Below are 21753 nucleotides of genomic sequence, written 5' to 3' on the forward strand. Positions count from 1 at the left end.
CCACCACAGACCACAGACCTCGCTGCAGCGTCGCTTTGTCCGCCAGCACATCCAAGGCCCATCAACCATACGCACAAAGCCACCAACCAGCTGTCAGAGCACCTGCAGGATCCACGATAACTCTCTTTACTTTACGACTCTTGTTTTGGATTTCTTTTGACGTTATTATTATTTCAAGGCCGCATCATCCACCCCGTCCAGACCTTGGGGGATATGCTTTTGTATGCGGGGAACAATTGCCATTGACAAGAATGACTGTACGCAATTGACTTCGCGTCCCCAACAGTCGAGTCAGGCTGAATAACAATTTTGGCCGAATCTTGGCTTCAACCGATAACTAAACAATAACACAACCGCTACTATGGAACCTTTACGACTCAAACCCCGACAACCTGTCGAGGCCGACATAGAAAATTGGGATGACGATGACTTTGTTGTCGAAAGCGATGACTTGTCCTTTCGCAGTCCGTCCACATCTACCAATATTCCATCACGACCAACATCTTCACGACGCCGCGATTCTGGCTCTTCACACTTCTCATTCCGATCTGAGGCTGAGGGCGAGGAAGAGACGCACGTTCACATTCCAGGCGACGACGAGAAGTCAACTTTGGACGCTATCGCTGCTGCACAAAATGCCGGCATTCCCTTACCAACTAATGTCCCGTCCTCTGCCCTTATGGGTGGCACGATTAAGCGTCTTGGTGGACGAAAGATCCGAAAGATCGTTCACGATGATTGGGAGAACGACCTAGAGATCCCCGACTCCTCTCAAGGCCTCAAGATAAAGAGGCCAGAGCAGCCTAAATCCCCCGACACATCGCGACATGTCAGTTTTGGTTCAACTTCTACTCACACTAGTCCCATCAATTGGGGCAATTCACCTCCCACTTCTCCTTTTGACCAGGATACCCGACGAGAATCTGGTCATTCAATTCAAGCTTTCCAGAGCATGCAGTCTATTCAGTCCGCCACAAGCAATCTCTCAGCAGCTATCAACTTGGATAGATTCAAAGACGGCGACGATGATGACGATTTCTTCGATGGCGGTGACACCATCAGAGCCTCCAAGAGCCATCAACTTCCGAAACCTGTTTCATTTATCACGCCTCCCACTCCCCAGAGGGATGTCAAGCCTACCAAAGCCGCCAGTACTGATGACGATTTTGAGACGGATCTCGAGCTTCCTTCGGACGGAAAGCTGAAGCTCTCCATGAGAAAGGAGATCCCAAAGACACCTGCTAATCACTCGGATGATCTGGATTGGGGAGAGGGGAGCCTGGGCACTCGATGGGGTGGTACTCGACGGGACACGCGTTCTGCCCGAAACTCGGCTGCTTCCGCTCTCAGCCCAAGTATTTCGAGTTCCATCACTGCTGAGAGCGAAGACGAGACGTTTGATGGATTGGTCTTGCCCCCTGGTCCTGTTAACTGGACCGAGAGACTCCAGCAACGCCGAAAGAGCAAATCTCCTAACCGAATCTCCGAGGAACCCATTGTGCCCCCCAAGAAGGCTCCGGCTGAGGCTGATAAACCCGATTTTCTTGATGGGCTCGACATTGGCGAAGGAGATGTTTTTGACTCGAGCAAGCTCACTCTGCACAAGAATGTCAAAGTCAAAGAGACACGACCGGCTAGCCCGGCTCGTCCTAAGACGGCACTGTCTCTCACATTCACAAACAAACCAGTCAATTCGACTCGCATACCCCGTCTGAACCACCATGAGCGAACTCACTCAACATCGCTGGAGCCGGTCTCTGAGAGCGGCGGTCCTATCCCCCAGCGCACACGCCGCTCACATTCCAGAATGGGTCACTCGGCTCAGTCATCCATTGCCAGTATGCCAACGCCTACCACAACTTCACCATCCCGTGGGATGCCACCACCGCCACCGCCACGCAGAAGGGAAGTTGGCACGCGAACCTCGACAAACTCGCTTCGCAATGAACCAACAACAACTAGCGCTCAGCTTCTTAAGCAGAAACGCTCGATGCCAGCGATTCGAGCGTCGAACACCCCGGCCAGACAGTCGGCGTACCGCCATGATAGGCCGCCATCAAGATCTGAAAGCAATCGACCGTCGTCTGGGATTCGACCAAAAACGCCCACCGAACGACAGCGCCAAGGTTCAATGGATAGCCCCGCAACTGTCCGCAAGACACATCTTCCGTTCCTGCCAGCTGGTGCTTCTCAATCACAGTCGCAGCACGTTGCTACCAAGCGCGGCGGATTCCGTCGCCATGACTCTGACACCTCCATCGGCTCTATTGATTTGCGGCCCAGCTCTCGCACAATTTCGCGATCCACAATGCGATCGCCCAGCCCCAACCATCGTCACCGTGCGACTGCTGATACATGGGAGCGGTTGAGCAAGCCAAAGAACAAGAAGAACTTTGGTGATGGCCACGAGCTGGACGGTTTCGATGATTTGCCAACATCCAGAGAAACCGAAACACGGTACCTGAAACAGCCTACTAGCTCAGGACCCAAGGTTGCCATGCGCAACAAGCTGTACCAGAACGTTCTTCCAGACAGAAACTTGGTGAACTCCCCATCACATCCGGCCCCTCGACCTTCCTTTACTCCTCATTTTGCCCGTGACACCGCTGCAAGTAGAATTGCACGAGAGACCGCACTGGCGCAACGAATCCCTAGCAATGGTCCGTTGACACCTTTGAACTCTCAGCGGACCACTCATCTTTCGTCGAGGAGTAATTTGACTCCCACTATTCCCCACCACTCCAACATTCGATCAAGGAAGCATAAGCGACCCCAGCAGACAAAGCCGCACTTGATTTCGAACCTGAACAGTGGCAAAGAATCAAAGAGTAAGTTTATCGAGAATGAGATAACAAGTACTATCGCTAACCAGGATTCAGTGGTCAATGGTATGTTTTACAATGCAAATACCTACAGATGGGAGGGCAACGAAAACGCCCTCAATGTGTTTGAGCCCCCAGTACAGACACCTACTCAGGCCGTCGCCTCAACCACCACGCGCGAGAAGGATTCGGCAACACCTCGTCCGGCGTTGATCACTAACATCAGTGCTACCAAGGGCGTTCAGGTCGTTGGTGGCATGGTGTTTGACCCTCAAAACATGTGTTGGCTCAAACTAGACAATCCAGCTCAACCATCCTCCGAGACTAGCGATACTATGGATGGTTTCGACGCGCTCGACGACGACGACGAGGACGTCTTCAAAGACATTCCAGATTTGGAAGATAATACCGTCGACGACGAAGGCGTCCAAGGTCGTACTAGCGACATCAAGGACGAATGGCTCGTCGGCGAAGAGTTTGACGTTGGTCCTGAGTTTATCAGACGACAACGCGAAGAAGAAGATCGGTGGAGAAGAAAGTGCGAGAAATGGATCGGCCGAGGATCCAGAGATCGCGAAGCTTGGCGGTGGACGATCCGCGAGCTTGTCTCACAATTCGACGATTTGGCGATGTGAGAGTTCCGAGCCTCATGGCTCTTATCATTCTTCGGCATTATTGTTTAAACGACAACTTGTAATACGAACACTCACCATACTGAGTAGTTGTGGATACACAATATGGCGGAGCACCTACATCACGCCATGTAAGGAACGAGCAATCGGTTATCACGAAAGAATTATGACTGGATACCCCAGGTGGTTTGGGTTGTTTTTATGCGTTACGACAACGGTAATGGATTTTCTGCGGGCTATTCTTTTTTTGCTTTTTGCCAGCAACCAAGGGATGGATGGATAATGATGATGACCATGTATTATATGGCAACGATGGATTGGACTGACCTTGGGTTTTGACGAATGATAGAAAAAACTGATGGGAAGCAGCAGAACCTCACCTTACGGAAGAGGTACTGGACTGGGACTATTTATGATGATACGAACTTGACGACACGACTTACTTACTTTAACCGATACGTTCTCTTTTAGATTTCCTTTGTACCTAGTCAGCTCTTATAGCACAACAATCAAACTTTCCTTAAACCATCATTCATTTGATGTGACGTTGCAATGTAACTTGAAAGCATCCCTTGTTTATTATCTAGCGTATAAGATGAAAGAACTTCTACATGACCAACACAAAAAGTCGTCAAACCCATAAACCATTTTTAGAACAACAAACTCCTGCCAACGGTAGAGAAGCTGGTATCTACTTCTACTTTTTGCTCTCCTTCTCCTTCTTTGCCTTTGCCTTTTTGCTGTTGCTGTTGGGATCCAGACCTCTTCGGCGCATGGCGTTTCTTCGTCCCTTCTCCATGTATTCCTTATCCTCGTCATCATCCCAGCCACCAAAGTCGTCGCTCTTCTTTCCGGACTCCTCGTCGTCTGTGGCGATGGGGGTCTTGTCGATAAACTCAGTCTCGTCGGCAGGGCCGGTGGTGCGATCGCGAGCATTGGAGGCGCTGGCGGGTGTAGGACCGATCTTCTGGAACTTGGCAACGTAGAAACCATCAACGTTGAGGGAGTGAGGGTAGAATCGCCTTGTCAGAGATACAGAGGGGTCGAACTTCTTGCCCATGTAGCTAGTGAAACCCTCCTTTCCGAAGGTAAGGCCAGCATCAACGAGGCGAACGTTGGGGCGGCGGGAGAGAGCGTAGTTGACAACCTGCTCGTTCTCCTCAACGGTGACGGAACAAGTAGAGTAGACAATGTAACCACCTGTCTTGGAAGCGTGGTTGACAGAGTCAATGGCAGCGAGAAGAAGCTGCTTCTGGAGGTGAGGGAGTTGCATAAAGTCGAGCTCGGTCTTGTTGGTCTTGACACTAGGATCCTTGGCAATAACTCCGGTTCCTGAGCAAGGAGCATCGAGAAGGACACGGTCGAAACCACCCATGGGCTTGGGGAACTCACGGGCATCGTAGTTGGAAACGATGACGTTACGGCATCCCAGACGGTGGATGTTACCGATAAGACCCTTGGCACGAGCCTTGTTGGGGTCGTTGGCAACAACGATACCGGTGTTCTTCATCATGGCAGACATGTATGTGGTCTTTCCACCAGGAGCAGAGGCCATATCAAGCACGCGCTCGTTCTCCTGGGGATCAAGAGCCATACAGGGCAGGAAAGAGGAGGCAGCCTGGAGAATGTAGTGACCAGCGAGGTACTCGGGGGTAGCACCAAGAGGAACGCTGCTCTCAAAGACCTGAAGACCGACCTTGGACCACTTGCCGACGGGCTCAAGAGTGACACCACGGTTGATAAGAGCCTGAGCAAGATCACGACGGTGGGTGCGGAGGGTGTTTGTGCGGATGACAACGGGACGCGCCGACTCGTTGGCCTCGAAGAAAGCGAAAGCCTCGCGGGGTGTGAAGAGGTTGAAGAGCTTCTCGGCCAGGTATGCAGAGTAACCGTAGTAGGAGCAGATGTCCTTGAGAAGCTGTGATACGTACTCGGTTCTTGAGCGACCTTCCTCAGAGAGCTTGGCAAAGTCGTCGAGGACGCGGATGTTCTCGGTGATTCTTGTTCGCAGAAGCTGCAGATCGGGGGCCAGGAGGGCTTGTGTCTTGGTAGCGAGCTCGTCGTCGCTGTCCTCGTCGGAGAGAATGTGAGGCTTGTCGCCATCGATGTTTGTCTGAAGAGCTTGCTCGGCCATCTCAGCCTCGGCCTCGGCGGCTTCCTCTGCCCTTTGAAGATCCAATTTCCTTGTAAGACCCTCAATGTTGGCGGCTGTGAGCTTCTCCTCGGCGTCTGACTCGTCCTCGTCTTCAGAGAACATAGCCCTTGTGCCCTTGCCTCCCTCCTCGTCAGAGTCGAGTACAGAGTCGTCGTCGTTGTCAGATTCGAGGAAATCGTCCTTGAGTCCAGCGCCGCCGAGGTCTGATGAGCCATCCTCCAAGTCGTCGAGGTCGAACTCATCATCCATCTCCTCGTCATCGGAAAGATCTTCCAGCGCCGGCACTGGGGCCTTCTTGCTCTTCTTTGACCTAGGGTTGACCTTTGGCGCAGAAGCAGAATTAGGCGCCGCAGCAGCCTTTACAGGCTTGGTGACCTTTGCCTTCTTGACATCCTTCTTAGCGACGCCGTTCTTCTTGGACTCGAAGACCTTCTCCTTGGTGACGGTTTTGCGCTTCTTCCTCTCGGGGGTATCAACGACGGGATCAGCTGGGAGACCGGCCTTGCGCTTGAGCTTTGCGAAATGTTCCTCGGACAAGGGTTGGGGAGGACCCTGTTTCTTCATGCGACGACCGACACCCATTTTGAAAGATTGTGTCGAATTGGAAAAAGTTGGTAGAGAATTGGTTCGACCAAGATGCAAAACAGATCTGGTCTCGTTCTTGGGCCTAGAAAAAGTTACAATAGATCGCGCCCCGCCGAAACTTTTTTCTGCGCGCGCTGATAGCAAGGGTCCGATAAGCGGCAGAACTTCGTATCAGCCAAAGGCGCATCGCTGTGCCTTAGTCAGCGTCTGTCTGTCGATTGCTGCGGCGTGGAGCTTGCTTTGTACCTAGAGGTGGTGTTTAATGACGATATTCGAAGCTGTCCACTACTAAAACGCACCTATTGTTGTGAGTTTCGGTACAGATAACTTTGTCATATTTTAACGATATCTTAAAACGACACTGTCAGAGTGGCTGCCTAACACACTCTACACCCAAACCGTATCCTTTCCACTCAACCTAGCTCAACCCCGCCTTCATCGAGCTTACAGCCGATTTCCAACTACGAAGCTATCACCATGTCTGAAACCGCTTTCGCCCAGACTTTTCTCGGGTCGCTCGAGTCGCGACCTGTTCGACTATCAGCCGATCATGTCGAAGACCCCAAATCTTTCCCAGCTCGACCACCCGTATGATTTCCGCCCTCGTTTACGAAGTCCGTCGCCTAACATCACTTTTAGTACATCATCCCCCGCATGCCAAATGCAATGAGCAAGCCTAACAACCTCGCACCTGGTTCCGAACGAAGCATTACTGTGTCGCTCAAGTCCCTTCGCAACCCTCCCCTGAGCATCAAGCTTACCTCTCAACCCCTCGATACCTCGATCCTGGACATCAAGAACAACATTCAGAAGCAGACAAGGATACCCGCCGCTAAGACGAAGCTGTTGCACAACAAGAAGCCTATCCCCGACAGTAAGATTCTTAAGGAAATTTTGGGCGAGACGGATATGTCTGTTGAGTTTACGGTCATGGTCATTGGCGGGGCTGCTGCTATCCCACCGGAGGAGCCTGAGGCCGCCCCTGAGGCCCAACCTACGGGTGCCCATGCGCTGCAGACAGATGAATTCTGGAGCGACCTCAAGGGCTTCTTGATGCAGAGATTAAAGGATGAGGCTGAGGCGGAGCGCCTTTCAGGTCTTTTCAAATCCAGTTGGCAGTCAAACCAGGCAAATCCCTAGATTTAGAAGCAAGCACAGCATTACAAAGACACAACGTCAAACAAATTATAAAATGCCAATGATTGCCATATACCAGCATGCGGTTTTATTTTCCGGGGTTACGTACGATACATGGTCAGGGCTGGCAATTATGCGAATTTACGTTTCGCCTCCTGAAGCAAACTCGTTGGTTACGTCCCCAGAAGAAACGAAAACCCCATGGTCTCCCCGCGCCTGTTTCCATCCGCTCACTATGCACTCCTACTCATTTGATTGCTTGCTTATTTTGGCGTCTCAACTCTTGAAACGGCCATAGGTATGTTCAGACTCCATCACCACCCGCTTCTATAAGGGAGCGCGGGGCGGCGATTAGGCGATTTCATGACGACGCGCTTAAGCGGCAAGACCCTTGCTGACGGTCTTGAGGATGGAGTCGTATTCGATGTCATCAGTGTCATTGGCCTGCAACTCGGTGGCAATGCCGGTGAGCGATCGCTTAAGGGCCTCCTTGGAGGAAGCGTAGATCATCTTGGGCTTTGTGGGGAGTTAGTTGATTTGTACTTATGAGTTGGCCAAATAGTATGCATCCACGTACCTGGATACCAGCATCATCAGGAGACCAGGCGATGAAGGTGATCTTGTTTCTGCCCAGTTGTCAGTATTTTTGCTTATAGAACAGGGCCACTCGCAAGCCGGAGCAAGGTTGCATACCGGATACCATCGCCGGAGGCCAGGTTGTACTCAAAGTCGTAAACGGCGTAACGGGGACCCTTGCCAACAGCGCCCTACAGCAAAAAGTGTTAGAATCGGCGATTCGGCCTTCTCTCGTGTCTCTCTCATATTTGTTAAATTGGCATGCGTACAGTTCGGCTCTTGGCGGTAGCGTTGACGAGTGTCTCACGGAAGTCCTCCCAATCTCGGCTCTCGGAGGCCTTGTCGATGACAATCTCCTTGTAATCGTCAGAGAGCTTGTAGACGATGAACTTGTACTTCTTGTTAAGCTTCAAGTCGTTGAAAGCAGTAATGCAGTCCTGGGAAACGGTGGCTCTATTTTGGGAAGACAAAGCTTGAGGTTAGCGCGGTTGTTTCGGAATTTGGTGCCAGGCTGCTGCTGCGTGTTGCCCCGCGGCGGGCGTCATAATCATGATCGAGGGGGAGGGGGAGGTGAGCAGCGAAGCGAGGTCTGACGGCGGGAGAGAAATGAATTTCTGCGGACGGGCGCGGATGAAATAATTGAGGAGAGGAGCGAGAGTACGAACCCGGATTGAGACTGTGAGGTTCTGTTAGATTCAGGGTCTTTTTTTGGTGGTTTTGGAGAGAAGCTTACCATGATTGCGGTCTACGTCAGGAGACGGGATGTTTAGGATGAGGGGTGGTCGGGCTGGTGGGAGCTTAAAATTAGCTAACAAGAGCAACAGGGAGTCGAGAAAAGAGGAAATATTGGGTATTAGGTGTGGTGTTGGAGATATTAAAAGGGCATTTACGTACCGAAGGTGTAGTGTGGATGAAGAAAGGAACAAACAGTCTCACGATGCGAAAGGACAAAGTCGTTTAGAAATGGGCGCTCGAGAGTAAGAGAGTGAGAAGTGGGTTGTATCTTAGTTTAGGCGGTAGAGGGAGAGAATTGTCTGTCCCATAGAAAGGCGGGGCCGTTGCGGGAGAAACTTGAGTCGAGCGAGTCTGGTTGTTCGTCTCCTCTCCTTCTCCTCCTCCTCTTGCTCCTCTCTTGCTCCTCCCACCTCGTTTCTTGGTGGGGGTTGCCTGTGAGATAGATCATCCACGTGACTAGCCAAGCGTGTCTAGTCTGTAGGTAGGCATCTTTGTCTGTTTTTGTTAATAGACAGGGAGATATTGATAATGCAATATTTATTTAGGTAATATCTACTTTCTGTCCCTCATGTTTGGTATCCAAGTCTCTACTATGTACCTAAATTGTTGACTGAAACAAACAAAACCCTGGCTCGTAACTCGTCATCCTGTTCATGCAATCAAATGAACCCCTGCTCTGTATCTCGGCGTCTCGGGAACCTGTTTTCAGCCCACATCGGGTACCTCAAAGTAAACATTTGGTTCTTGAAATAGATTACAGATAAACAATGCCCAATCTCATATGGATACTAGACAGCAGTAGCAGGTAAGTATACTAGTAGGGCAGATAGACAGCAACGTGGAGTAGTGCAAGCATATTTAATGTTTTACATTTTCCTCTCTTTTTGTATCTCATATCTTTTCATGCTAGTGCTACAATCAATACTATTATACATGGCTCTCAAAGTGTAGCCAGAAATTCCGTAAAGGGTATGAAGACGAATGCCGTGGTCCGACAACCTGATAGAGAGGAGATGAGTTTGAAAGACCACCACACCCGTCCCGTCATAACACGCAAACCATTGTGCGCCGTTCATCCATCCAGCTTTTGATTTTTGTTATACAACACAACGTAAAGTCATATCATTCCGTCTCTTACATCATACCTCCCATACCACCCATGCCGCCCATACCTCCCATACCGCCCATAGGAGGACCACCGGCACCCTTCTCCTCAGGGGCGTCAACGATAGCGACCTCGGTGGTACCGAGAAGAGAGGCGACACCACTGGCGTCAATGAGACCAGTTCGGACGACCTTGAAGGGATCGAGGATACCAGCGTTGATCATGTCAACGTACTCGCCCTTGGCGCTGTCGAAGCCCTTGTTGAAGTCGGCGGCGTGCTCGTCGGTGAGCTTGCCGACGACGACGGAGCTCTCAAGACCGGCGTTCTCGATGATGGTTCGGGCCGGGCGGGTGATGGCGTTCTTGACGATGCTGACACCGAGCTGCTGGTCAAAGTTGGCAGTGGGGACCTCGTTGAGGGCCTGGGCAGAGGCCTTGATGAGGGCAGTACCACCACCGGGCAGGATACCCTCCTCAACGGCAGCGCGGGTGGCGTTCAGAGCATCAACGAATCGATCCTTCTTCTCACCAACCTCAACCTCGGAAGAGCCACCAACCTTGATGACGGCAACACCGCCAGAGAGCTTAGCAAGACGCTCCTGGAGCTTCTCCTTCTCGTACTCGGAGGTGGTGGGGTCGGCAATGACACCGCGGATCTGCTCACATCGCTGAGCAATGGCGTCCTTGCTGCCGCCACCATTGAGGACAATGGTGTCCTCCTTGGTGATGGTGATGGAACCAGTGGATCCGAGCATGTCGGGGGTGGCCTTGTCAAGCTTGATGTCAAGCTCATCAGTGAAGACAGTACCGTCGGTGAGGATGGCGAGATCGCCGAGGATGGACTTGCGGTTGTCACCGAAGCCAGGGGCCTTGACAGCAGCGACCTGGAGCTGGCCACGGAGCTTGTTCAGGATGCAGACAGCGAGAGCCTCACCCTCAATGTCCTCAGCAATGATGACCAGAGGTCGGCGCTGCTGGGTGGAGACCTCAAGAGCGGGGATGATGTCCTGGACAGCAGAGATCTTCTTCTCGGAGAGGAGGATGAGAGGGTTCTCAAACTCGACCTTCTGGGACTTGGTGTCGGTGATGAAGTAGGGGGAGACGAATCCACGGTCGAATCGCATACCCTCGGTGACCTCGAGCTCATCCGCAACGGTCTTGCCCTCCTTGCAGGTGATGACACCCTCCTTGCCAACCTTCTCCATGGCGTTGGCAATCATCTGGCCAATGTGGACGTCGCCGTTGGCAGAGATGGTAGCGACCTGAGCGATCTCAGCGCTGGTGGTGATGTCTCGCTTGTTCTTCTGGAGGAACTGGACGACGGCCTCAACAGCAGCCTGGATACCGCGGCGGAGGTCCATGGGGTTGCAGCCGGCGGCAACGTTCTTGACAGTCTCGGAGAAGATGGCACGGGCGAGAACGGTAGCGGTGGTAGTACCGTCACCGGCGACCTCGTTGGTCTTGGAAGCAACATCCTGGAGGAGCTTGGCACCGAGGTTCTCGAACTTGTCCTTGAGGCTCACAGCGCGGGCAACGGTAACACCATCTATAATGAGTTAGTTTGAGGCTTGCAAACAGTCTTTTGGAGGCTATACGAACCCTTGGTGATCTTGGGAGAGCCAAAGCTGGACTCAATGAGGACATTTCGGCCCTTGGGACCGAGTGTGGTAGCAACGGCCTTGGCGAGGGTGTCGACACCAGCGAGGAGAGCGGCACGACCCTCAACACCGAACTTGAGCTCCTATATAAATTGTTAGCAGACAATTCGACTACCATGACGTCCGGGTGCCATCATACCTTGTGAGCAAATCGGACCTGCTGGCTGAGGCTGCCAGCTCGGTACTTGGTGGCTGCCGAGGACAGAGCAGAGGCTCGGGCCCGGGTGTTCAATGCGCGCTGCATGATTGTGTAATTATGGGGTATATGGTAGAACTACAAGAAAAGGAGAAAAGAGAAACGCTCGTGAGGAATTCGACCTTGGGGAGAGTGGACGGACGAGTAAAAGAGGTTGGGAGAGGTGAGGGAGACAAAAGGTTGAGTTCATATGATGGCGAGCGACTGAGAAGCTCCCAAAAAAATGGAATCGTCCCCGTCGCTCGGAGTGTCGGATTCGGTGAAACCCAGAAGCGACGCTAAACTTAATGGGTACAAGCGCCACCGGCCATTGACTTCTACACCTTTCCAACGACATCTGTGAAGCTCGCTGCTAAACGCCCTGGAACATTTGGAAACGGGGCAATCGAAGGCCTGGAACTCATATTACCGGAGCCATAGCCGAGGACAGCACTGACAGCAGCCCAAAGAGAGCCTCTGACGGGATGGATACTGACGGGTCACGCTCGGCTTTCAATGTCCTATAGGACGTCCAAGCCAATTCTCTCCATTTCCATCTCCACGAGCAAGAAGAAAAAGGACTAGGCAGACTCCACTGCCAATGTTGCATGACAAATGAATCGTCTGGGGTTCGCCGATTTCCATGGGGCTCAACCGTGTAAGTTGTCTGGTCAGCATTCACAAGATGCATAGTCTTTGGTGTTTCTGCAGCCTATACCATGCCAAGGCTACTATATAGACCCTGTAGTGATGCTTGGTCATGTTTGTTGTTATTAAAAAAAAAACCTTCATACGTTAAGAGTCTATGCCGAGATATCGATGAGATAGTAATCTGATGATTTAAAACCCAAAGCATCATGGTTGGCGAACTGAGGATGATAATCAAGAACAGAGCAGAGCTTAAACGTTTTCGGTCAGATGGACATCACATGATGACAAGCGTTGTAGTTTTCAAAATATTATAAGAATCAAATACCACTAAGCACAAATAATAGCACGAACCAACTCCAATCCCGTATCGTTACAGCCAACTCGAAGGCCATGACAAGCACATGATGTTGTCACTATGAAGGTACATCAAGTTGACCAAATCTATGCCGTATATGCACTCCATCTTCATGATGAACACTAATACTCAGTTCCGTCCCCCATCTAGTTGTGCGCAATGCGGCGGCGCTTGAACTTGCTGACCATGCGGTAGAGCGAAGATCGTTCACTTCGCTCAGGGAACTCGGCGTCAGTGGTAGCCTTCTTCTTCTCGGGCTTCTTGTAAGCGGCCCAAATCTGGGTGTTGAGTTCGGGCTTGTCGTAGGCGTCAACGGTCGTGTCGCTTGAGGACACGCTCTCGTTCGCAGACATACCGTAGGGAATACCTTGCTGCCAGATATCAACAGCAGACTCAAGAGCCTGGCGGGCGTGCATTCGAGCAGTCTCCTCAATGGAGTCCTCGAAGGCCTTCTTGATGACTTGAGGGAGCTCGTACGAGAGGTTGCTGACAAGCTGGTTGGCGCTTGCGAGGTTCTGGGCTGTGGCGTAGTTGTTGTAGGCCTGAGGCTCAAGAAGGTCTTGCATGCGAGCAATGTGGTCATGCTGGATCTTGAGCTGCTCTCGCACGGCTTGGTTCTGCTTCTCGAGAGCGTCATTTTGCTTCTTGAAGAAACGGCTTTCCTTGCGAAGAGAGAAGGATTGGTTCTGGAGAAGGTCATACTGCTTCTGAAGAGCCTGGTCTTGTTGCTGGACGACGTGACTCTGGTGCTGAAGGATACCAGCATGGCGCTCAGTGAGGCTATCCTGTCGCTGGACAATGTTACTCTGGTGTTGAAGCATGCCAGCATGATGCTGCGTGAGACTGTCCTGTCGCTGAAGGATACCAGCATGGTGCTCAGTGAGGCTGTCTTGTCGCTGGACAATGTTACTCTGATGTTGAAGCATGCCGGCATGATGCTGCGTGAGGTTGCCCTGATGCTGGAGAATACCGGCATTTTGCTGAAGAGTGGCACTGAGGCGCTCAGCCAGTGACTTCTGTTTCGCAGCGAGAAGCACTTGCTTCTCAACAGCATACTCCTGAGCTTGGATGAAATTGCTCTGCTGCTTGAGAAGACCAGTGTGCTGTTCGACATTGGCAGAGAATCTACCAACATTCATGCGAAGAGGCCCGGTAGCGTCAGCAATGCCCTGCTCAATAGTGTGCTCGACCATGGAGCACATGTCATCGTCGACGTTGATGAAACCATGCTCAATGGGTCGACGAACCATGGCGTTAGAAGCGTTGTAGTAGCGTTGCTCATGCTCAACAGCCTGAAGGTAGTGGTTGACACGACGAGCGGCTTCTTGCTGGTTATCGCGGTGCTGAGAGGCGGCACGCTGTTGGATACCCAAGGCAATTTGCTCTCGGAGGTGAACATACGAAGGGGGAGCATGCTCAAGATGGTTACCGCGAACACGTCGAAGATGAACGAGCGAGTTGAAGTCGTCGGTGACAGCATGAACGTCGAGAGAAGTCTCTGTGGTGGCAGGAAGCTCTCCGTTGTGTCGGGCTTCGGCGACCGACAGATACATCAACTTGATCTCGTCGCTTGTGTAAGCCTGGCCATTTCGAACAGTGATCTTTCCCTCGGGGTTCAAAGGGCAGTGGCTTTGATGGGGAGTGTCAGGTCGGGGGAGGAAAGCCTCGATGGGTGACTCGGGAGGAGAATCATCCCCGACAGAAGTGTTGCTCTCGAGAGAAGGCTCGTACTTGGAAGTAGTGGAGTCCTCAATCTTCTCATCCTCGTGAGTAACAGCAAGCTTCTCGAGGTGAGCAACGACAGGAGACATGGCGTCGTAGTCAGGCGTAATAGTGCCAGGCTCGGAGTCGCTGTCCTCGAAGGTGACCTCCAGAGGAGTGCGAGGAGGAGTAGAATCCCACATGGTGAATACTCGCCGGATAGCAATGAAGCTCAATAGTAGCAGCAAGATTGCTTTCTTCGACACGAGTATAGAGAGACAAGTGTGCCTTAGAGGTGTTAGCTCGAGATCAGAGGATGTGCAGAAGATGTGATGAACACTCACGGGAAGCAGATTCCACTCGAGGTTTTTCGAAATATTCTCAGAGAAGAAGATAAAATTGGCTTTAGCAACGATAGTCAACGTAAATAGAATAAACGATGATGATGGTGAAGCTCGATGCTGGTGGTAGAGAAAGCCAACTGTGAGCGTGGGTGAAGAAGAAGAGAAGAGCTCAGAACCGGAGAACAGGAGAACTGAGGGTATGCGGAGTCAAACGCAGCTTTAGCACCCCCTCAATTGGATCAATTAACAAAAGCTACCTATTGTTCTATTCATGTTTGAGCGCAACAATTTGACTTGCATGCACGCTGTGGGGCTTCGATGGCCGCACTTAAACTGGCGTTGACAGCTCCTGGCAGCTGGCAGTTGGCAGCTGGCGAACAGGTGCCAAACGGCTCGTTCGATTTCATCTCGAATTTTTCAGTAGAATTGTGCGTTCTCGGCGGTCGGTGTGTTTCTGTACACCTGAGCGAGCGGAGTTCATCCCGTCTTGTAAACGTTGGCACAGTCAAACATGTAATATAAACACTCCTTCATGGGGAGTTTGAGATATATAATCACTCTGATTACAGCGAGATGATGAAGTATGAGAATATTGCATGGCCTTTTACTTTAATAATGGCCTATCAATCATGACTACTTGAATGTCCTGAGATTCTCCTCAATCCGATGCACTGCTACCCCAACTCTGCACATACGCTGTCACATCCTGATGAGATATCTAGCTTGTCATGAGATCGGTACATTCCGCAGCATTCTCCCCGTTCAAAATTTTGTCCTTCTCCACGTGTGCCTTGGTTGAAGCGTTTAAGACTCGCCAGAGGCGGGAGCGTCTGTAGTAGATGAGTCAATAAATGATGAACAGGCAAATGGATCGAGAATCACATACCGGAGAGAGAGTTGGGAGACTCGGCAGAAGCTTCGTCCTGCTCTTCTTCCTTCTTCTCTACCTCTTCTTCCTTCTTCACCTTGCGCTTGGTAGCGGAGGCCTTGGGCTTAGGCTTAGGTTCCTCATCGTCGTCAGACTCCTTCTTGGCCTTGGCACGAGGAGTTCGAGGCTTTTTGGCACTGCCAGAGGTCTCACCCTTGGCCTTGCGCTTTCCAGGAGTGGTAGGAGTGGCAGGAGGGCTGTCGCCATTTCCATCGCCGTTGTTGGCGGCGACAAGGGCGCCAGGGCGAGAGATGCCATGAGCCTTGAGCATGCGCTCGTATCGCTTCTGGCTGTTGGGTCATGGGTCAGCATTCGTAGTGGAGGAGAGGGAAATCATGTACTTACGCGGCGGCCTTGCTGACGATGCTAAGCTCATCGGCGACAGCCTGGAAGTCAGGCTAAAATTGTCAGTATCGGGCGTTAAAGTTCGGGATCTCGTACAAACTTACCCGGCCGTTGCTGGTGTGTCCGATGCAGGACACAAGGAACTTCACCTGGTCAGCGGGCTCTGCCTTAGACATGATGACGGATGTTTGGTCTAGATAGAGTGAGTGACAAATAAGAGATGAAAGGAATACGATGATAGAGTATGGAATGAAGGATGAAAGGTGTCTCAGAGCATACAGTGTTTGACGTTGGTGTTATGGTTGAGTGTGTGCTGGTGATCAAGTGTAAACAGGAGGGAAGATGGTGGGAGGATGAAAGGTGGGAGAAGAGACGAGGAGAGTCCGAGTTGGTTCGAGTAAACAAAGACTAAACTAATTTGAACGGGGTACCACAGCAAACGCTGGCTGCCATAGGCAAGGCAACAGTTCACAACTAGTGACTTGAAAGACGGGACGAAGAGGCAGCAACCAAACATAACACTCCACCACTTTTTCTCCTACGTGATATTCTTACAGGTATGGAACGTAGCAATCCAATTCAATTCACCGTAGTGGTCGGCTGGGTACAGGAAGAAGACAGGGCGTTTTCAAAAACTCGTATGTAACGTCTCTGGCCTGACAGTTGCTGCCAGTTGCCAACTTGAATGCTGGTACGGAGGTATCCAGGGCAGCCGATCGTCCGCACACTGGCCCTAGAGGAGATCACAATTGTCTGAGTGATTCATGAGAGTATGAAGCTGTCCTCCAAAATGCTTCAGAGCTCGTAGATGATATTTTCCATGACTGAGGTGCCCAAAGCGGCCATTCAGGGGTAATTCCATTTGAAGTATCCGTAGTGACACTCAGCAATATCTTCTTGTATTTGATAAAATGCTGTCACAGGAGCTCTTTATGAGAGATTTGAACATCTAGTTTCCATGACACACGGGCTGGTTAAATTCATTCAAGAGGTTTGGCGTGCGGCTTTGACACCAAATTGAAATCGAGGTGGCCAGCACTTGTAATCACTACCAAATTAAAGCTTCAGATGTTTGCTCAAAGTCTCATTTCCATTGTTTTAACGTATCGAGGATATTCCTAGCCAGATCCCTTGGATCTCAGCTCTGTTGGAGATGTTTCAGTGCAAATCATGCACAATACATCTTCCACGGTATCATTCCCTCAATGTGTCCATAGGTAAACCACTTAATCCATATCCTCATCCTCATTCTCAGACTTGACATTCTTGCTCTCGGGCTTGACCTCATCCTTGACATCCTCGTCATCTTCATCGTCGTCCTCAGGCTCAGTCTTCTTGGCCACCTTCTTGGCGGCGGGCTTGCGGGGGGTGCGAGGAGCGCGAGGCTTCTTGGTGACCTTGTCTCCAGCCGTGGCAGCAGGACCCTTGCGAGGGCTAGCAGTGGCAGAGTCGCCGCGCCAGCCATGGCGGACCGACATCTGGCGGAAACGTTCCTTGGCGCATTTGGCGTCCTTGAGGCTGAGGGTCTGAGCGACGGCGTCCCAGTCGGCATCGGGCTTCTGGGTCATATTGTCAAAGATAGCCTTGATGAATCGAAGTTCACCATCAGTGAGGCCAGTGGGGGAACCATCCTCGCCGGAGCTCTTCTTGGCAGGCATGATGATTGATAGACTGCGTTTGTGTCAGTGTTTGATGATGGGGCCCGGTGGTTGAGAATAAAGATATACTGACAGTGATGACTTTTTGCGGGATATTGATAGTGTAGAGTTACAAGTTCTCTTGAGGTTAGGAAATGTTGGTTATGTGTGGGTTGTGTGTTGGTAGAGAAGTCAGGCTGTGAGGATGGAAAGGTTGAGTGGGAGGATGGCAGGGGGAGGGGTTTTATGGCTGGGGCCAGGCAAGACGAGTGCCAGAGCAGGAGGATGAATTTTGAGCTAGCCTGAATTAACAATACGAAACAGACGTCCAGAATCACTGCTGTCAATTGTGGTCACAGCAACAATAGCAAGCTTGCGGTAGCGGTCACTTGCGAGCAGCTGCGGGCATGCACAGGCAGCAAGGGCGGAGAGGAATAACTGCAGGCATACCGCTCCAAGTAGATGGAAATTATTGATACTATTGCTTGACCGCATTCATCCGCAAAATAATGAACTACCTTGGATGATCAAATGAGATGATTACATCCCCAGTAACCACACGAGTTGAGGATAAAGGGGACAACACTCCTCAACCACAACTCATATGTTACAATTTCCACAAAATCAATCACTTGGGTCGTATCAAAGGTTACCAAATATGCTAGTATTTTCCTAGCCTTTTTTATTCCATGTCGTGGGCTTTGTATGGTATTATTCGCTACCCTAGCTGTCCCATCCTGAGATGATGTACCATTTCCATCCCATCAATCATTCCAGACTTTCCACAAATCTCATAGATCGTAGTCTTCAGCCCAGATTCCCATGCCTCCATGCACAGTGTCGAAATTACTGGAAGAAGGGGTACTCAATGTCGGTGTCGTCAAAGTCGCCAAAGTTGTGCTGGTCATCCGATTTCTTCTCGGGAGTCTTCTCCGAGTCGTGATCTTCATCCTTCACGGGAGGCTTGGGCATCTCTTCGTCATCGTCAAAGATGTCGAAGGACTCCTCTTCCTTCTTGACCTTGTTGTTCTTCCCCTTGCCCTTGACGGCGCTGCGAGGGGTAGTGGTCTTGGAGACACGACCGCCGGCTGTCTTTCGGGGGGTAGCCGGGGCGCGAGGGGCCGCGGTGGTCTCAGTAGAGATTCCCAGCTTGCGCTTGACCTGGCCGAAGCGGACCTAGAGATGTCCGGGTCAGTACAGGGTTGAGATGATAGGTGAGGGTGAATGACAGGGGCGATGTCATGGTAGGCATGGGAACATGAGACTCACTTTGGCGACATCAGCATTCTTGAATCCAGCCTCAGTAGCGACAGCGGTCCAGTCAACGTCGGCCTTGTTGCGCGTATGCTTGACGATGCTGAAGAACAGCATAGCCTCAGCGGCAGTGGGCTCTCTCTTGTTGTCAGCCATAGCAGCGATGTTCTACAAAATGTTAGCTTAAGGGTCGATAACTTAGAAGGGAGTATCAAGTGTTATTACATTCGTCTTATGAAGTGAAAGCTGGTATGTATTTGTGGTGTGGTTGTTGTGAGAGAAGAAAGAGCAGGAGGAAATGCTTGGTGTGGAGGGGAGATAGTAAATATGCCAAAGGGTGAAGGGGTTTGGGCCTAAATCTTAGGGTAGAAGCAAACCGAAACTGCAAAGGAACTGTTAGAGCTTGGGTAACTGAAGAGCCAGTGTTTGATCGGAGAGCAGTGCTGAAAAAGCCGAGCGATTCACTGCGCTGATGCACAGGCAGCCTCGCAATAGTGAGGTCCCACTTGCGAAGTTAAGGATGCTTGCTTTGCTTCCTACAGTCACACCGTTGGTGATATTTTCCCCTCTTTTGCTCTCATTCTGAAGTGCTATGGCACTGCCAACTGCCAAGCATTAGTATCGCCTGGTTGCTATACTATAACAGACACACAAGTCATTAGAAAATTCTAGTCCCCTGAGATACTATATTTAGGCAGTCTTCCATTAATGGGGACGTAGTGCAGTATGGAGATATTGCTCATATTAGATTGCATACAGAAACGCTAGTATACAGCTTTCATAGCGACGTGCAAGTTCCAGCAAGACAAATTCCAGTAACCGATGACCTTTTTTTTATCGTCTGCCCATGTCAACCTCAAAGAACAGTTGGCCCCAATGGGCAGACCCAAATAGAAACCAGAGATGAATAATACCATGACAGTAAGGAGATAAGGGAAGTACCATGTGAAAAAAAAAGTCGTTGTCATTAAGTCATATAAAACAAAAAAAAAAGCAATCTATCAGGACACCAGTTTTTGTACATCATCAATCTCTCTCCCTCTACCTCTATCCGTATCACTTCGTCTTTCTCGTTCCGAATAAGTATCAGAAGGATTGATCATTGAAGTGATCCATCCATCCAGGGCTGCAGTCCGCAAGAGACGAGGTACCGTTGAAGTCGACAACATCAGGACTACCATGAGGGTCACCGCTGATGGTAGGCTTGAAGGAAGTCAAGTCGTAAGGGGGGTCAAACGTATGAAAGGGGGATTGCCCCACAACGATGGGATCGTGAAGAGGTTGAGCCATGAAGTCAGGAGCAGAGTCCATAGAAGGACCAAACCCGTTACTTATTCTCAAGTCCTCGAGGGAGGCTGGGTTGATAGCAAGGCCTTGCATGTCATCACTGCAAGGAGTCAGGAAGCGATGGTCGAAATCGTCTCGGCGGTCGGTTGGGTAAGGAGACAAGGTCGAGGCGGGAGAGAACTGCGCCAGGTAGCCTTGGTTCTTTTCCTGTTTGATGAGAGGACTTTGATGAACTTGAGCATAAGATGCGATGCTCGCTGCAGAGTTTGGCTTTGCAAGGCTCTGGTTCTTGGGCTTCTGCGTCTTTTTCGACTTTGTTACTCGACTCTTGTCTTCAGCACGAGCTCTCTTCTGTGGCTGGTGGCCCCTGACAGTGTCACGGAAGCGAGTATATCGCATCCTTGCAGCATGTCCATTTGTAATGGGCTGTAGGAGTACCGGGTCTGAGGCGACTGCATTCCAGTCGATCTAAGAAGGATGTTAGAAAGATACTCGTGAGGGTGCTTGTAGTTGGATTTACTTACATCCTTGAGATTCTTCTGGTTCAAGATGGCCATGAGGAACCTAGCCATGCCGTTCTCGCTGTTGGGAGTCATTATAAATATTGTGTGGTGTGAAAAGAAAAATAATAATATAAGTAAATAGATAGTAAAGAAGAAGAATAGTGGTGAGGCGAGAATGATGTCGTGGATGTAGGCAGAATTCTTAGTAAGGTTTGATAATATAGATTAGAACATGTGAAGCTATTAGGCAGCTATGTCTTTGGATGCCTCAGGTAGTATGGAACCTGACAATATCGGAACGAAGGAGTCAGCGGTCCGAGTATGATGTTGAAAAGTTCGACTCTGAGTCACTGTCACAGTGGAACGTGACCTTCGTAAACTCGAAGCAATGATTCGACGAGGCTGAAGCTGGACCGAGGATAATAAATCGGATGGATGAAAATGGCTAAAGTCGAGTCGTTCAAGGGATCTTGCAGAAGTTGGTTATTCTCTTGAACCAACAAGACGAACGAGGCCGAAGAGGAACGGGCCGACAACAGGCGTATCGGGAGGAAACCCCGTCTTTGAAAGGGGGTTCAGCAGAGCCCAACGAAGTCGATTTATATGTGCATGTGAAACGTTTGTCCGGATGGTTGTTAGGTATGGGTGAATATGGAGGACGGGTGAGGAAGAGAGACGGAAGAGATGGAAAAGGGAGGCAGCACTAAGAAAGAGGAAACAGAAGAGGAGGAGAGGGGATCTGTGTTATATGTAGGAATCCGCCGTGCAGTAGCTGTTTGCTAAGATCCAACCTAAAAGCGATGCCACACACACCTCTCGACAGTATATCTACACCCATCCCATCCCATACCAATACCATCCATACCAACAACTCCTTGTGGGGGAACGAAGCTAGTAAGTACCCAACAGGCAGATACAGGGGGAGGATCTATCCCAGTCCAGGCACAGCATGGGTCCCATAGCGCAATGCTGCACTGCAGAGAGCCGTGAGGAAACTGTCTGAGATGACAGAATATCCATGGAAAAGGGAGGTCAATGATGGCGACGATGCTCCATAGTTGCCTGAATTAAAATCTCGTCCTGTCGGAACCAAAGACGATCCTTCCCGTTGATGGAAAATGGGGCGCGCTGATGGGCTGTGGTCGGCGCGAACACCGCGTAAAGTGGT

At 50.8% G+C, this 21753-nt stretch overlaps 10 protein-coding genes across 10 annotated transcripts, besides 1 other annotated feature; 2 read left to right on the forward strand and 8 right to left on the reverse strand.

The window, feature by feature from the left end:
* Positions 1-361: 361 nt before the first annotated feature.
* Positions 362-3457, forward strand: FPSE_00955 (uncharacterized protein; the record flags this gene model as incomplete). Its single annotated transcript, XM_009254075.1, has 2 exons — positions 362-2828; positions 2880-3457. The coding sequence occupies 2 exons, from the start codon at positions 362-364 to the stop codon at positions 3455-3457; spliced, it is 3045 nt and encodes a 1014-aa protein (XP_009252350.1).
* Positions 3458-4151: 694 nt separating this feature from the next.
* Positions 4152-6191, reverse strand: FPSE_00956 (uncharacterized protein; the record flags this gene model as incomplete). Its single annotated transcript, XM_009254076.1, has 1 exon — positions 4152-6191. The coding sequence occupies one exon, from the start codon at positions 6189-6191 to the stop codon at positions 4152-4154; it is 2040 nt and encodes a 679-aa protein (XP_009252351.1).
* A 480-nt stretch (positions 6192-6671) lies between these two features.
* On the forward strand, positions 6672-7334 carry FPSE_00957 (uncharacterized protein; the record flags this gene model as incomplete). Its single annotated transcript, XM_009254077.1, has 2 exons — positions 6672-6782; positions 6834-7334. The coding sequence occupies 2 exons, from the start codon at positions 6672-6674 to the stop codon at positions 7332-7334; spliced, it is 612 nt and encodes a 203-aa protein (XP_009252352.1).
* A 372-nt stretch (positions 7335-7706) lies between these two features.
* On the reverse strand, positions 7707-8643 carry FPSE_00958 (uncharacterized protein; the record flags this gene model as incomplete). Its single annotated transcript, XM_009254078.1, has 5 exons — positions 7707-7847; positions 7909-7957; positions 8025-8098; positions 8177-8344; positions 8641-8643. 5 exons carry the CDS (start codon positions 8641-8643, stop codon positions 7707-7709), a joined length of 435 nt encoding a protein of 144 aa, XP_009252353.1.
* Positions 8644-9005: 362 nt separating this feature from the next.
* Positions 9006-9049: a repeat region.
* Positions 9050-9396: 347 nt separating this feature from the next.
* Positions 9397-11649, reverse strand: FPSE_00959 (uncharacterized protein; the record flags this gene model as incomplete). Its single annotated transcript, XM_009254079.1, has 5 exons — positions 9397-9430; positions 9576-9726; positions 9788-11293; positions 11347-11488; positions 11545-11649. 5 exons carry the CDS (start codon positions 11647-11649, stop codon positions 9397-9399), a joined length of 1938 nt encoding a protein of 645 aa, XP_009252354.1.
* Positions 11650-12732: 1083 nt separating this feature from the next.
* On the reverse strand, positions 12733-14490 carry FPSE_00960 (uncharacterized protein; the record flags this gene model as incomplete). Its single annotated transcript, XM_009254080.1, has 1 exon — positions 12733-14490. One exon carries the CDS (start codon positions 14488-14490, stop codon positions 12733-12735), a length of 1758 nt encoding a protein of 585 aa, XP_009252355.1.
* Positions 14491-15435: 945 nt separating this feature from the next.
* Positions 15436-16080, reverse strand: FPSE_00961 (uncharacterized protein; the record flags this gene model as incomplete). Its single annotated transcript, XM_009254081.1, has 4 exons — positions 15436-15461; positions 15518-15849; positions 15905-15957; positions 16009-16080. 4 exons carry the CDS (start codon positions 16078-16080, stop codon positions 15436-15438), a joined length of 483 nt encoding a protein of 160 aa, XP_009252356.1.
* A 1050-nt stretch (positions 16081-17130) lies between these two features.
* On the reverse strand, positions 17131-17562 carry FPSE_00962 (uncharacterized protein; the record flags this gene model as incomplete). The annotated part of the gene is made up of 1 exon (XM_009254082.1): positions 17131-17562. One exon carries the CDS (start codon positions 17560-17562, stop codon positions 17131-17133), a length of 432 nt encoding a protein of 143 aa, XP_009252357.1.
* Positions 17563-18387: 825 nt separating this feature from the next.
* On the reverse strand, positions 18388-18951 carry FPSE_00963 (uncharacterized protein; the record flags this gene model as incomplete). Its single annotated transcript, XM_009254083.1, has 2 exons — positions 18388-18717; positions 18811-18951. 2 exons carry the CDS (start codon positions 18949-18951, stop codon positions 18388-18390), a joined length of 471 nt encoding a protein of 156 aa, XP_009252358.1.
* A 930-nt stretch (positions 18952-19881) lies between these two features.
* Positions 19882-20678, reverse strand: FPSE_00964 (uncharacterized protein; the record flags this gene model as incomplete). The annotated part of the gene is made up of 2 exons (XM_009254084.1): positions 19882-20550; positions 20607-20678. The coding sequence occupies 2 exons, from the start codon at positions 20676-20678 to the stop codon at positions 19882-19884; spliced, it is 741 nt and encodes a 246-aa protein (XP_009252359.1).
* Positions 20679-21753: the final 1075 nt, after the last annotated feature.

The sequence above is a fragment of the Fusarium pseudograminearum genome, chromosome 3, assembly GCF_000303195.2.
Source record: "Fusarium pseudograminearum CS3096 chromosome 3, whole genome shotgun sequence".
Lineage (NCBI taxonomy): Eukaryota > Fungi > Ascomycota > Sordariomycetes > Hypocreales > Nectriaceae > Fusarium > Fusarium pseudograminearum.